This window comes from Ictidomys tridecemlineatus, chromosome 15 (genome assembly GCF_052094955.1).
Source record: "Ictidomys tridecemlineatus isolate mIctTri1 chromosome 15, mIctTri1.hap1, whole genome shotgun sequence".
In the NCBI taxonomy this organism is placed as follows: Eukaryota; Metazoa; Chordata; class Mammalia; order Rodentia; family Sciuridae; genus Ictidomys; species Ictidomys tridecemlineatus.
The window spans coordinates 10,295,023-10,306,922 of record NC_135491.1 but is presented as its reverse complement, the minus strand read 5'-3'; the positions used below and the strand labels follow the sequence as shown (position 1 = coordinate 10,306,922).

Below are 11,900 nucleotides of genomic sequence, written 5' to 3'. Positions count from 1 at the left end.
AGAGAGCAGAGGGCACCTGTGCCCAGACGGTTTCCTTTATTGTTTTTAAGGCAAAACACCCACCGCCCGGCCCGCCCCGCCCCCCACGTCCCCGTCAGCTGTTCCCCTTGGTCTCCGGCTCCCCCGCTTCCTCCGTGGTGGGGCTAGGGGTCTTCACAGCGTCTTCCCCCGCAGGGGCGAGGGTCTGGGGGCTCCGCTCTTCCTTTGAGGTCAGCCCGCCGGCTGTTGCTTCCTGGTGGCAGAAAGCAAGGGGCAGTACATCAAGAGTGTGGTCGCACCTCCAAACCCTCATCGCCCCACTCCCCCGGCCTGGCATACACTTCACCGAGCTTTGAGTCTTCCACTGCATCTCTGATCGTCACCCCTACCTTAGGCAAGGGCCCCTCAAGACTAGAGTCCAGGAGTGCGGCCTCGGTCAGCCCAGAGTCGTCATCCATGCTGATGAAGATGGCCGGGGTCTCGCACTCAGGCCCCTCCTCCCGAAAATCCATGGTTTCCTCCGTGGGGGCAGGACCCTGTCGGGCTGAGGACGAGGAAGACGCCACAGGGACTCCCGAGCCTCCAGGCTTCAGCTTTTGTTCCTCCTCTAGCTGCCGCTTTAAGGCCTTTTCCTGGGCCAGCCGCAGGCCGATGAGGTCCTGAGGGGGCCGAGGGGCCGGAGCAGGGGCCAGAGCCAGGGGTTCCAGGTCGTCCTGGGGATGGGGAGGGGCACACAGAAGCTCAGGGAGAGTGCTCGCAGAGGATGGGGTAAAGGAGTCAGAGACCACCCTGCTGCGGAGAGCAAGGAGGGTGCTAGGTCAGGAGCGTCTTATCGTGAGCGCAGGGAGGACGGGGGCAATTAAAAGGGCCGCCCTCTTTCAGTAGGAGGGTATGCTGACACAGGTAGTCTAGGCAGCTGGCACCTCTCAGGGTGGGAGGAGGTGGGAGGCTCTTGCCGGCTTGGATTGACAGGGTTGGGGAATCTAGACTGGTGGGCTGCAGGACCCTCACCTCTTCCAGGGACCCTGCAGGTGCCTCCTTGGCCTCTGGCTCTTGCTTGCCACTGGCCTCCAAGATGGTCATGATCGAGTTGGGGATGTGTGCTTGCTAGGTGAAGAGCAGGAGGAGGCGCTGTGGAGAACTCTGGCTCGGAGGCCCTCTTAGGCACCCCCAAAACCTCTAGAGTCCTTGATCTTCTGTGGCACAATAGGGATCCCTTTGCACCACCATACCGCCCCGGGAGCTACCCATCCACACCCTGGGGTACCTGGTGGGGGGTGAAGGAGCGCACGTGGGCCAGCAGGGGCTCCCGGAGCTCAGGGCACTTGTCAAAGACAGCTCCCAGCTGCTGGGGTGGCAGCTGCAGGATGACCTGGAAGCTCTGGGGCTTGGTTCGTTGGCAGCACTTGATGAAGCCCTCCCACACTTTGGGATACTTCCACACCTGGACCAGGCAGGGAGGGAGCTGTTGGGAGGAGCTGCAGGCAGCCACCCAGTGGAAACTGGGCAAAGACCTTGCTGAGACCATAACCCAAATCCCATTGTCTGAGATTCTTCTGGGCTATACACAGCTCTGCCCTCCCACTGGGGGGGCTCTGCCTTCCCAATCCAGGCAGCTGGAACATGAAGACAACTTGGGAAAGGAAAACACTAAGACCCGTCCTCCCCTCCCGCCAGCTCTCCTTTGTCAGTCTAGACGAAATGCTCCACAAGCAAGGTCTCATGTATTCTCACAGTAGCCTCAAGAGGGCGACCTTACCCCTGTTAAAAAAAGGAGGAAGAAGTACAGGGACTTGTCCAGGGTCACAGGAGGTGGGGGCAGAAACCAAATTTGAACCTGTCTGTTTCTGCATTGAGCTTCTAAGCCAGATGTTGCAAAGCGGCAGTCTTTGTGCTACTATCTGGTGCTTGCAGGTGAAATTTTTTTGGGGGTCATTATTTCTTCTTTGGTACTGAACCCAGGGGTGTTCTACTACTCAGCTACACCCTAGCCCTTTTTATTTTGATAGGGTATTGCTAAGTTGCTGAAGCTGGCCTCAAACTTGTGATCCTCCTGTTTCAGCCTCCCAGATCACTGGGATTACAGGCATGTACCACCATGCCCAGCTTGGTATTTCTAAAAGCTCTGATTTCTCATCTATTGAAAACTGGCCTATCTTTCAGCTGTGGGATGCATCTTGGCCAGGTGCAGTGCTGTGTGCAGCCCCTCAAGCCTATACTGCTCCTACCACCCAGCCGCCCTCACTCACCACCCTGTGGCCTTCCGAGTCACAGGCCCCTGGAGCACTGTGCTTTCTTGGCAGGAGGCAGAGCAAGAGGTCTCTGATGGGCCTGCTCAGCCGGCTCCCCTTGGGGGGAGGAGGGCTCAGGTGGTCTCCAGTCTCTCCTCAGCACCACCTCTGCAGTCTGTTCCTGGGGGCCAGGGCTGGATGGCCAAGGGCAGGTTACCTGCTTCATGATGAGGCGGGAGAGGATGTTCATGACGAAGCCCCCCAGGCGGGGGTACATGGTCAGGGACTGGATGACGGTCCTCATGAGCAGCATGGGCAGGGGGCTCTGCTCCATCAGCTGCTGCATCACCACGGCCAGCACCTCCGACGTGTATACGTTCCGCTCCGCAAAGCACAGGTTGGTGGCTGTGAGGAGGCGGAGAGTGGGCCTGTCCTCTCTTTGCCCAGCCACCCCTGGGGAGTGGGAGTCCAACCACCCTTGGAGAGCCTCAGCCCTGCTGCCACGTGTGAGGACAGGGGCCGCCTCAGTTTCCTGGAGCTCCCAGGCCCCAGCAGAAGGCCCCCTCCTGAGGGCACATTTCAGCTTGGCCTTTGGTCACCTATGGGCTTAGTGCTAGGGGGGAGACATGTCCTACTACCTGGAAACCTTATGCCAGGCACACTGGGGACACCATAGCCCCTTTGAGGACAGCCCTGGGAAAGTAGCTACTGACTTCCATACGCCTCTCCAGAGGGGACAGAAGGTGGCCCTCCACCAGGCTGGTCAGGAGCATAAGGGTCTGTGCTGGTGCTGGGATGATGGGGGATACCAGGGCTGGCAGGTGTGAGGACACAGGGACACAGCAGGTTCTCAGGCAAAGGAGGGACAAGATGAGGATGGGGCTGGGACATATGATGAATCCCCAGCAGCAGGAGTCAGAAAGGCTGGCCTTGGGGTCTGTACCCCCAGGAGTGGTGGCAGCACCCCATCCACTGTGCTAGTAGGGAAACCCAGGAGCTGCCTCAAGCCCACCTTCCCCAAACACCACTTGCCATGTGAATCTGTCAACAAGGAAGTCTTTATTGAGTCATAAGATCCCCCAATCCTTGAGAGATTAGTGGAGAATGGGGTGGGATGGTCCTACAAGGAACAGGGGGCCCAGAGAGGAAGGAGGGGTGTTCTTCAGGAAGACAGACCCAGGAAAAAGGCTGAAGGGACAGAGGAGAGTGCAACCAGAGGACCTGCCGGAAACTGAGGAGGCACCTATTCCTCATTCTCATGACCAGAGGCCATGGGTCCAGCCTGCTCTGCAGCCTAGAGGCCTCCAGAGCCAACCCCCTTCCCTAGCCCAACCCTCACTCCTGCCCAGCCTCCTCCAGGGCTGCCCGCTCAGCCTCTAATATGCTCTCCACATAGGAGCCTAAGGGGTCTCCCACAAGCTCAAACCTGACCCTCTTTCCCCAAGAGGACCGAGAGAGATAAAGGACAAATCACCACTGGGGCCTATAGGACTCCATGTGGGCAGCCAACCTGGCCTCCACCTGGCTCTGGCTGGTGCAGCCCTGGACCACTTCACCCCTACTTAGCCTTCCTGCTCTCCTTGGGCTACTACCTTCTCCAGGAAGTCCCACAGCCAGGCTAGGTCAGACAGGTCCTCCTGGCTGCCCTATCAGAGCCCTGTCCTCTGAGCTGAGATTGTCCCAGCAGTCTCCCTCTCTGGACTCTGAATCTGGAAGGATAGGACTGGGTCTGATACCATCTCTGCATGATCCCAGCATCAGCCAGAACAGGGCTGAGCCAAGTGCTAGGGTGGGTCTAGTTAGAAGTGGGGGAGCACTTGCTGAGTATGTATGAGGCCTTGGGTTCCATCCCCGGTAGCCACCCCCCCAACGGGGCATTCAAGGAGTCTAATGACCATTCCTGGGCCATGACATTTTCTTCCCACTGCTATTCATTAGATGCCAGTGTGTGTATATGTGTGGTAGGGGTTGAATGGCAGGGGCACTGGCTCCAAAGTCACAGGTGAAGACCGGACTTCTCAGTCTGGGTCTTGTGGTGCTGGTGCTAGTGCAGCCAGGACTACTGGGGCCTAAGCAAGAAGTATGCTCTGAGCCGGGCTGGGCTGGCTGGGCTGGTGGACTGGGTGCAAGGATTCAGCAGGAATGGCGGTCGTGTGCAGGTGTGAGAGCCCGGCAAGAAAAAGGGGTGGTGAAGAGGGGCAGGCCCTGATGAAGCTTTCAGGACCCTGGCTGCTGGCCACCTGCATGACTGTTGGCAAGGCCCTTTTCCTCCCTGGGCCATGGTTTCTCCACCCTAGGCTGATCAGGGCTTCTGCTCCAGGTGCAAGGACAGTCTTAGTGGGTATGATGGAGTTTGTTGATCCCCTCAAACTGTATGCAATCTATCCGAACATGTTGCCCTTGGGAACAGGGCAGAACTTTGCTCAGTACTTCAAAGGGGTTGAGGAGAGGAGGGGGTGTAGCTGGTGGAAAAGCACATGCTTAGCACGCATGAGGCCCCGGGTTCAATCCCCAGCACTGCAAAAAAATGCAGGTTGCAGGTGGCACGAGGAGCCTAATGCCCACTCCTGGACCATAGCCTACCCACTCCTTTCCCCCCCACTGCTGTCCCACTAGAGGCCTCGGTGCCGCCCCAGTTTCACGTCTCTATGAGCTCCTCTCCTGCCGCAGGGGTCTCGGAGAGCACCTGCTGAGGAGAGCTAGGGAAAAGCACGCTGAAGAAGCCACTCCATGCCAGAACATGAAGGAAGAAGCTCAGAGATGAGGCCCCAGACCCGAGATGAGGGGAGTCAGAGAACAGTGGTCTTCAGAGCAGAGAAGGGAATAGGCAGGGACTTCATTTCCAGAGCAAGGACAGCTCCTGACCCAGAAACCTCATGGAGAGAGGGAGTGCAGGGGCTCTGGAGAGCTGGGACGAGCTCTCCTCAGAGAGGCCCCCTAAGCGTGTGTGGGCAGAACCCTTAACTCTAGTTCAGATTCTGTTCTCTGTCACACTGCCTAGGTGCTGTGTGGTCCTGTGCAAGTTATTTAACTTCTCCGGAATTCATTTCCTGTCTACAAAGTGAAAGTCCACATTCTTACCAGGTAATACGATGGCACCAACAGGAACAGGCCGTGGGCAATAAGGAGAGCCTGGCTTAGAGTGAGTGGTGAGCAGTGAGAGCTGGACAGTTTGTTGCCAAGTCCTGGTCAAGAGGCACTCTCCTGCCTCATCTCAGGCCTGGCACCTACTTCAGGCCAACAGGTGCCTGGCGTCCCAACTCTGCTCTGCCTACTCGCAGCAGTGGCTTCCGACCACTACTCACTGTGGGCCCTGCTTATTCCCTGGGACCACCCTGTGCCAGTACAGTAGGTAGGTACGCCATGCCTTATGTGGAGACCGAAAAAGGTGAGGGCCTGAAAAGCAGGACCTGGGAGTGGAATAGAGGGGAATGAGGTGTCTTGGAGCCAAAGGCAGGCTGCAGGGAGCAGTGTTCAATGGGGAACTTGCTAGCCAGTTTTGTGGGGCCATGGAGACGCTACACCCCACAGGGCTGGCCACTGAAGTGTGGGGGGGCGGGGCACCTCACCTTTGATGATGGATTTCATGTCGCACTTCACCGAGTCGATGTTGTGTAATGCAATCAGGAGCTCTCCAGGGTTCAGGGGGGACAAGGCAGAGTTCCCTTCACCTGCAGCAGGTGGGAGGAGTGGGGAGACAGTGGGGGGTCTAAGTGGGGGCTCCGAGGTACCCAGACGGGGGGAGGGGAGCTGAGATGCTAGGACAGGGCTGGAGCAGGGGAGGTCTGTGGGTGAAGCTCGGAGGCCTTCGCCCTGCCCTGCTCTCCCCCACCTGGGTTCCTGCCCTCACCAAAGCCTGTCAGTGCGGCAGGGCTGCTGTGGCCCCTGAAGGTGGACCAGGAGGGCCCACAGCTGGCTCCTAGCACCAGCTCTATTATGGAACAGATGCTCATGGATATCTGCAGGGCAGGGCAGGGCAATGATCGCAACCCAGAGTGGCCCCAGTGAAGAATGGTCACAGAGGCACTCTCCTGCCTCATCTCAGGACTGGCACCTACTTCAGGCCAATAGGTGCCTGGTGTCCCAACTCTTCTCCGCTACTTGTAGAGTATGTGTGGGGGGAGCAGCGGTATGTGGGGTGGTCCTCTGCTGCTGCTATTTGGACGCCCCAGGCCCTCCTGGGCACAAACCAGCAGGTGTGGTGTTTCTGGTCATGGGGGAGGAGCCTAGGAACCCTCATTACTTGATAGTTTTCTTTTTTGACCATATCAGACAAAATGCCCCTGGCCTACAGCTTGAGGGATCCAGGTAAGATCTGAGGGACCAAGTCCTTGGCCTGGGAGCACTGCACCCACTGAGACCAAGGCAGGCAGCACCACAGGGAGCAGCACAAGTAGATGCCTCTCCCAGAAGGCGATCTATGCCTCCCCAGGCACTCTGTATGTCCTTTGTGCCCACCTGAGGGAGGGAGGCAAGAAGGGCTATCACCTGTCACCTACCGTGCTGGGTGCCCAGCAGGCGGTTGAAGACTTCTTTCACCACGATGGGGTTGAGTTTGATGAGCTTGGGCAGAGCCTGGATCACCTCCTTCTACAGGGGAGGTGGGGTGGGCACCATCAGATACACCCCACCCTTTCCCCAACAGGCCCCACGTGCTTGTCCTGGGGAGGGCTCCAGCCCCCATCTGTGCCTTCCTCCCACCACTTAGGCTGCTCCCCCTGCAAGGTGGACAGAGCGCACCATCCTTAGGTAGATGAGGCTAGCTCAAGGTCCCAGGCTCACAGAGTGAGAGCCCACAAGGGATGCAGCACTTGAGGTGCTTCCCCCACATTGGGGACACCAGTGTGTCTGCAGGCCTTGGGACAACTGTGTGTACACACGGGATACCACTGTAGTCCTCAGCTAAGAAGGGACGTGACCTGCTTAAGGCAGGAGCAGCTCTGGGACTACGCCCCTGAACATCTCCCATAGGGCCCAGCTGATGGAAATCCCTGGCCACAGGCCAGCTGCCTTTCCACCTGGCCTCTCATGCTTCTGCTCGCCCCCATCCCACCACACACTGGCAGGGGACAGCCGGACAGCCCACGCTGTACCTTCTCCAGCCCATTAAGCACTGGGATGAGGAAGCGGACATCGGGCAGCCGCTTGTGGTAGAGGTCCCGGACCCGCTTCACCAGCTCCGGGGAGGGTGGCACTGCAGAGGGGAATGAGCAGGAAGCAGAGTTGGGGTGGTGAGGACAGGTGAAGGTGAGCACCAGAGGCGGAGGCACAGGCACGTGGGTAAGGGACAGCTCAACTGCCCAGCAGGGACCCCCATTGCCCTGGCTGACCACAGGCAACCAGTGATATCCTGTTCTAAACAGAGAAGCCAGGGCCCCAGGACAGGAGAGATCCACTAGGTACAGTCATCTGGATCCAGCAGCCCTGACTCCCAGGGCTGGGAACATGTAGGGAAGGCCAAGGAGGGAAAAGCCCAGGCACCTTTATCTGTGAGGCTGTGCAGACATCGAGTGACTAGTGTCTCTGCCCCCTTGGGGCAGTTTTCCACCAGCAGGAGCAGCTCTGGTGAGTTCATGCCCATTCCTCGAATCTAGAAGCAGAGATTAGGAGGACTTGACCAGGGTGAGAGCTTGGGGAGGCCAGAGGCATCAGGGGAGGTCGTTGAGGGGGATGCTGGGAACAGGAGAACTGGACATGGAGTTGACAGCTGGGGGACCTCTGGACAAGGTGGTAGGAGTGGAGGTGAGACACACCGGGCTCTTCCTAGTCTCAACTGGGACCTGTTCCAGTCCCCTGGCCTCTTTGATGCTGCCTCCTCTTCCACTGTCTTGAATCTAGCCCGTGTGCCAACTCCTTGGGTAGGACCTTCCCATGACCATCAGCTTGGCCAACACCCCAGGCTCAGCCTGCTGCTGGTTCTGGAGTCAACAACGGTAGTAGGAGTCAGGCTCCCCTTTGCTCGAAAACATTTACAGCCATGAAGAAAATTGGCTACCTGCAGTGTGATGGGCTCTTTCCTGCAAAATGCAGGTGCACAGAAAACCTTGTTATCACTTTATAGGTAAGCACACCGTCACATCTGGAGGCAGGTGTGTGGGGAAGAACACATTGTTCTTTCTCCCTTTGTGTCTGTTAGAAATTTTCCAGTTTAAAAGTCCAGGGCAGAGATGAGATTATGAAAGTCATTTCAGATCCCACGGCAAACTGGAGGGCGTACACTGCGAGCTGCAGGGCTGGCCTGCCAATGAGCTGCTTCTCCTGTGGGCAGCCCTGTGGCTCTAGGGAGAAGGGCAGGGAGGACATTTTTATGTAAAGACAACTTAAGATTTCTATTGGCAATGGAGGGGAAAGCCAACTCTAAGTGGTGACAGGGGCACAGAGGATGATATGCATGTGTTCAGACTCCTGAAATGCTTGGGAGACTGGATCATGCCCTTTGTTTTCACTGACAGGGCACAAGGGCACGGTGAGAAAGGAAAAGACAGAATATGAACCCAGGTCTATCCAACTTCAGGCTCTGAGCCGCTGGGCCCACCTGTCTCTTCCTGCAAATACGGATGATGTGAGGACCACCCTCGAGCCACTGAGCTGCAGGCCCAGGGTGACAGCCCTCTGGGCTTAGCCCTAAAGCAGAGAAACCTGAACAAGATCTGCAGCTGGGGACTCAGCCCTGCCAGGGAGTGGGCTCAGGGGCCTCACCGGCTGCTCAATGACCCTCAGCACGGTCCGCTTGATGTCAGCGATGGCCTCGGTGTACACAGCGGCCAGCTCGTGGATCAGCTTGTGGTTCTGAGGCAGGAGGGCCAGGTAGAGGTACAGACATTGCTTCACTGTCTCCTCAGTCCAGGGCGCAGCCACCTCTGGCAGGACAAGGCCAGGTATCAGACTCTCCACCCAACCCCTGACCCCAGTGTTTTCCTTTCCAGGGAGCAGGCCAATGGGAGGAAGGGGGCAGGCAGAGAAGGGAGCCAGCACTGGGAAGCAGATCATCCAGGGAAGTGGGGCAGCCCAGGACTCCTGCTTCCAGCCGCCTCTGACCACGAAGCCATGGCAACTAGAAGCATCTTTCTAAAATGCAATCTGACGCTGTCCCCCTTCCAGTCCTGCCAAGACCGCCCTGTGGCCTCAGGATAGCCCCTGGCTTCTTGCCTGGCATCATCTGCCCTGTGCAGAGAAGTGAGCAGCAGCCCCGGCACACTCTGCCAGCCACGCAGCCCCTGAGGCCAGCCTTCCAGGTCCTCGCCCTACCAGCTCCTCTTCTCACACCTCCTCGTCTTGGGGTTCACAGTGCTCTCCCGGGCAGGCTTCCCTGCACCCAGGCTGAGCCTCACCTCCTGTGCTTTCACCAGAGCCCCTGACCTTCCCAGGCAAGGATCCACTGACTTGGGGCCTAGGTTTCACTGTCTAATTCTGAGGACCTGGGGCTCTGCTAGGGACCTAGCTAGAAAGTCCTTCTTGGAGCCCATAGCGCCTAGCCCTCCTTGTCCTTAGGCCTCTCCGGCCCCTTCAGGACAGGACAGGCACCCTCTTCACCAGGGCTCCTGGACCCCCCTGGCTAGCTGTGCCAGCCCTGCCCGCTCCCATCGCTTGGTCTGAGTGTCCTCCCTAGCAGGCTGGGCAGGGCTCAGTACGAATCTGATGAACCTGCACCAAACCTGTGTCCTTGTCAGCTCCAAACAGCACAGAGGGTGGGTTGGGGTGGACCAAGAGCTGCAGGTAGTTAAGGGCAAACTTCTCCACATACTCCCGCAGCTGCTCCTTCTCGTACATGCGCTTGATGAACAGCAGGGCCTGGGAACGCACCTGAGAAGAGAGGGGCATGAGAAAGGTACAGTGGGCACCAGGAGGGGAGGAACAGTTGCTCTTCTCAGCAGCACTACGGTGAAAACAAGCCCAGCATGAGAAACGGCCAGCACAGCGGGGACGGGGCCAAGGCCCATTGCCAGAGGGAGGGAGGTGCCCCTCCCGGCCGCTGCACATCATGACCTCTCTTCCACCTCCATGTCAATCTCCCAGGCCTCGCCTGGCTCACTACTCCATGCAGCTTGAGCTTTCCTCGGTTCCTCAAAAGTGACGCTGCCTGCCAAGTCTCTGGCTTTGCGACTTGGCACATTAGGCTCCCCACTGCCTGGAATTCCAACATGGGCTTGGTCTGTTTCACTTAGACACCATCTGCCAGGAGCCTCGAGCACCACTTTGCCCCCAGTGACAGCACACTGGGGTACACTGAGTGAGGGATACTCCCAGGCCACCAGGTGAGGGTTCTGGCAAAGGGCTGGCACAGGGACGAGCAAGGGCCATGATCAGGCCCTGCACATGCCCATCAGGCCCCATCCAAAGCACACTCCCCACTCACAGCCCAGGCCTCAGCACACTCCTCTCTCCCACGAGCCTTTCCACCTCTCCCCCCACCCCCACCCAGCGCTCACAGCCACACACTGCTCTGCTCCAGCACTGAGCATGCCATGTCCTCACTGCCTGCATCACACTGGCTCCTTGACTAGTCAGGTCCAGCTTTTAGGGGTTCAAGCCAGATGTGGTGGCCCACGCCTGTAATCCCAGTGACTCGGGAGGCTGAGGCAGGAGGATCGCAAGTTCAAAGCTAGCAACTGAGCAAGGCTGTAAGCAACTTAGTGAGACCCCATCTCAAAAAATCAAACAGTCTGAGGTTATGGCTCAGTGGCTAAGAGCCCCTAGGTTCAATCCCTGGTGCCAAACCAAACCCAAAAATCAAAATGTGTTCAAGCTCACCAACGTGGGTGGAGTGCAAGGGGGGATACCACATGCTGCTGGCATCCCTTGTTTTTCAGTGGCCTTGTGCCACTAGGCTGGCTGTTTCTAGGGACAGGGGAAGGCCTCCACACACAACCAACTGAGCACAGCCCAGTGTGGTACAGGGTTCACCTTGTCCTTCTCGTGGGAACTGAGGTCCAGGAGGACATGCAGGTACTGAAACTGGCGGGATGGGCGCTTGAAGATCAGGTCTCGAAGGGTAGACATGCCCAGATAGGTGCGGCTCTGTGGCAGGAGGGAGGGGATCAGAACGCCATCTATGGCCGTGTGCCCTGGAATCTGTCCCTTACCTTCCCCCAGATCAAGTCAAGACCAGGCCTCCAGTGCCAGCCCCACCACCAGGTCTAGGTTCTGTGCCCTTCAGACCCCGAGGCAGGCTCTGTCCCCAACCGGGTTGCATGACCAGCAGGTCCCTGTGGCACCACAGCCGCTTGGCTCACCTCGTCTTCACAGTACTTGCGAATCACCTCCAGGGCACTCTCGGTGATGAGTGGTGCCTCCAGCACCACCTTGGTGAAGATCCTGCCAAGGGAGGCACAGGGAACAGCTGCAGAGGAAAAGCCATCTGCTTCCCAGTGGCCCAAAGCTGGTTCCAGAGCTTTGACATGAATAGGCCACAGTTCAAAGCCGCCAGCTGGCTGATCTGAGCAGAGATTTCTCTGAAAGTCAGTTTCTCCTTTGGTCAATGGGATTCCTAACTTCACTCACTTAATTCAACGATGAGAGGGAAGAACGGGGTGCAGGTGGAGAAGGCTTTGTTACTTTAGATGTGGGAGTCACACAAGACCACCTGAGATAACATTTGAGTCGATGCTGGTGGATGAGAAGGAGCAGCCACATGAAGAGCTAGGGGAGGGGAGTTGTAGGCAGAGTGGACAGAAGGAGCCAACACCCTGA

The 11,900-nt window shown here is 57.9% G+C and overlaps 1 protein-coding gene across 2 annotated transcripts in view; it reads right to left on the bottom strand.

Annotated features, from left to right (window-relative positions):
- Positions 1-6: 6 nt before the first annotated feature.
- Sympk (symplekin scaffold protein) overlaps positions 7-11,900 on the bottom strand; it is a 33,627-nt gene continuing 21,733 nt past the window's right edge. The window contains exons 15-27 of one of the 2 annotated variants that reach the window (XM_005338240.4): positions 11,444-11,525; positions 11,115-11,228; positions 9,866-10,013; positions 8,910-9,070; positions 7,692-7,800; positions 7,304-7,404; positions 6,710-6,800; positions 5,780-5,881; positions 2,428-2,615; positions 1,247-1,423; positions 991-1,086; positions 369-692; positions 7-232 (exon numbers count right to left, since the gene is read on the bottom strand). In XM_005338240.4, coding sequence (XP_005338297.1) covers positions 95-232; positions 369-692; positions 991-1,086; positions 1,247-1,423; positions 2,428-2,615; positions 5,780-5,881; positions 6,710-6,800; positions 7,304-7,404; positions 7,692-7,800; positions 8,910-9,070; positions 9,866-10,013; positions 11,115-11,228; positions 11,444-11,525 — 1,831 coding nt within the window. In that variant the 3' untranslated portion in view covers positions 7-94. The remainder of the gene's footprint in view (positions 233-368; positions 693-990; positions 1,087-1,246; positions 1,424-2,427; positions 2,616-5,779; positions 5,882-6,709; positions 6,801-7,303; positions 7,405-7,691; positions 7,801-8,909; positions 9,071-9,865; positions 10,014-11,114; positions 11,229-11,443; positions 11,526-11,900) is intronic. The other variant, XM_078031836.1, reaches the window with a different exon arrangement.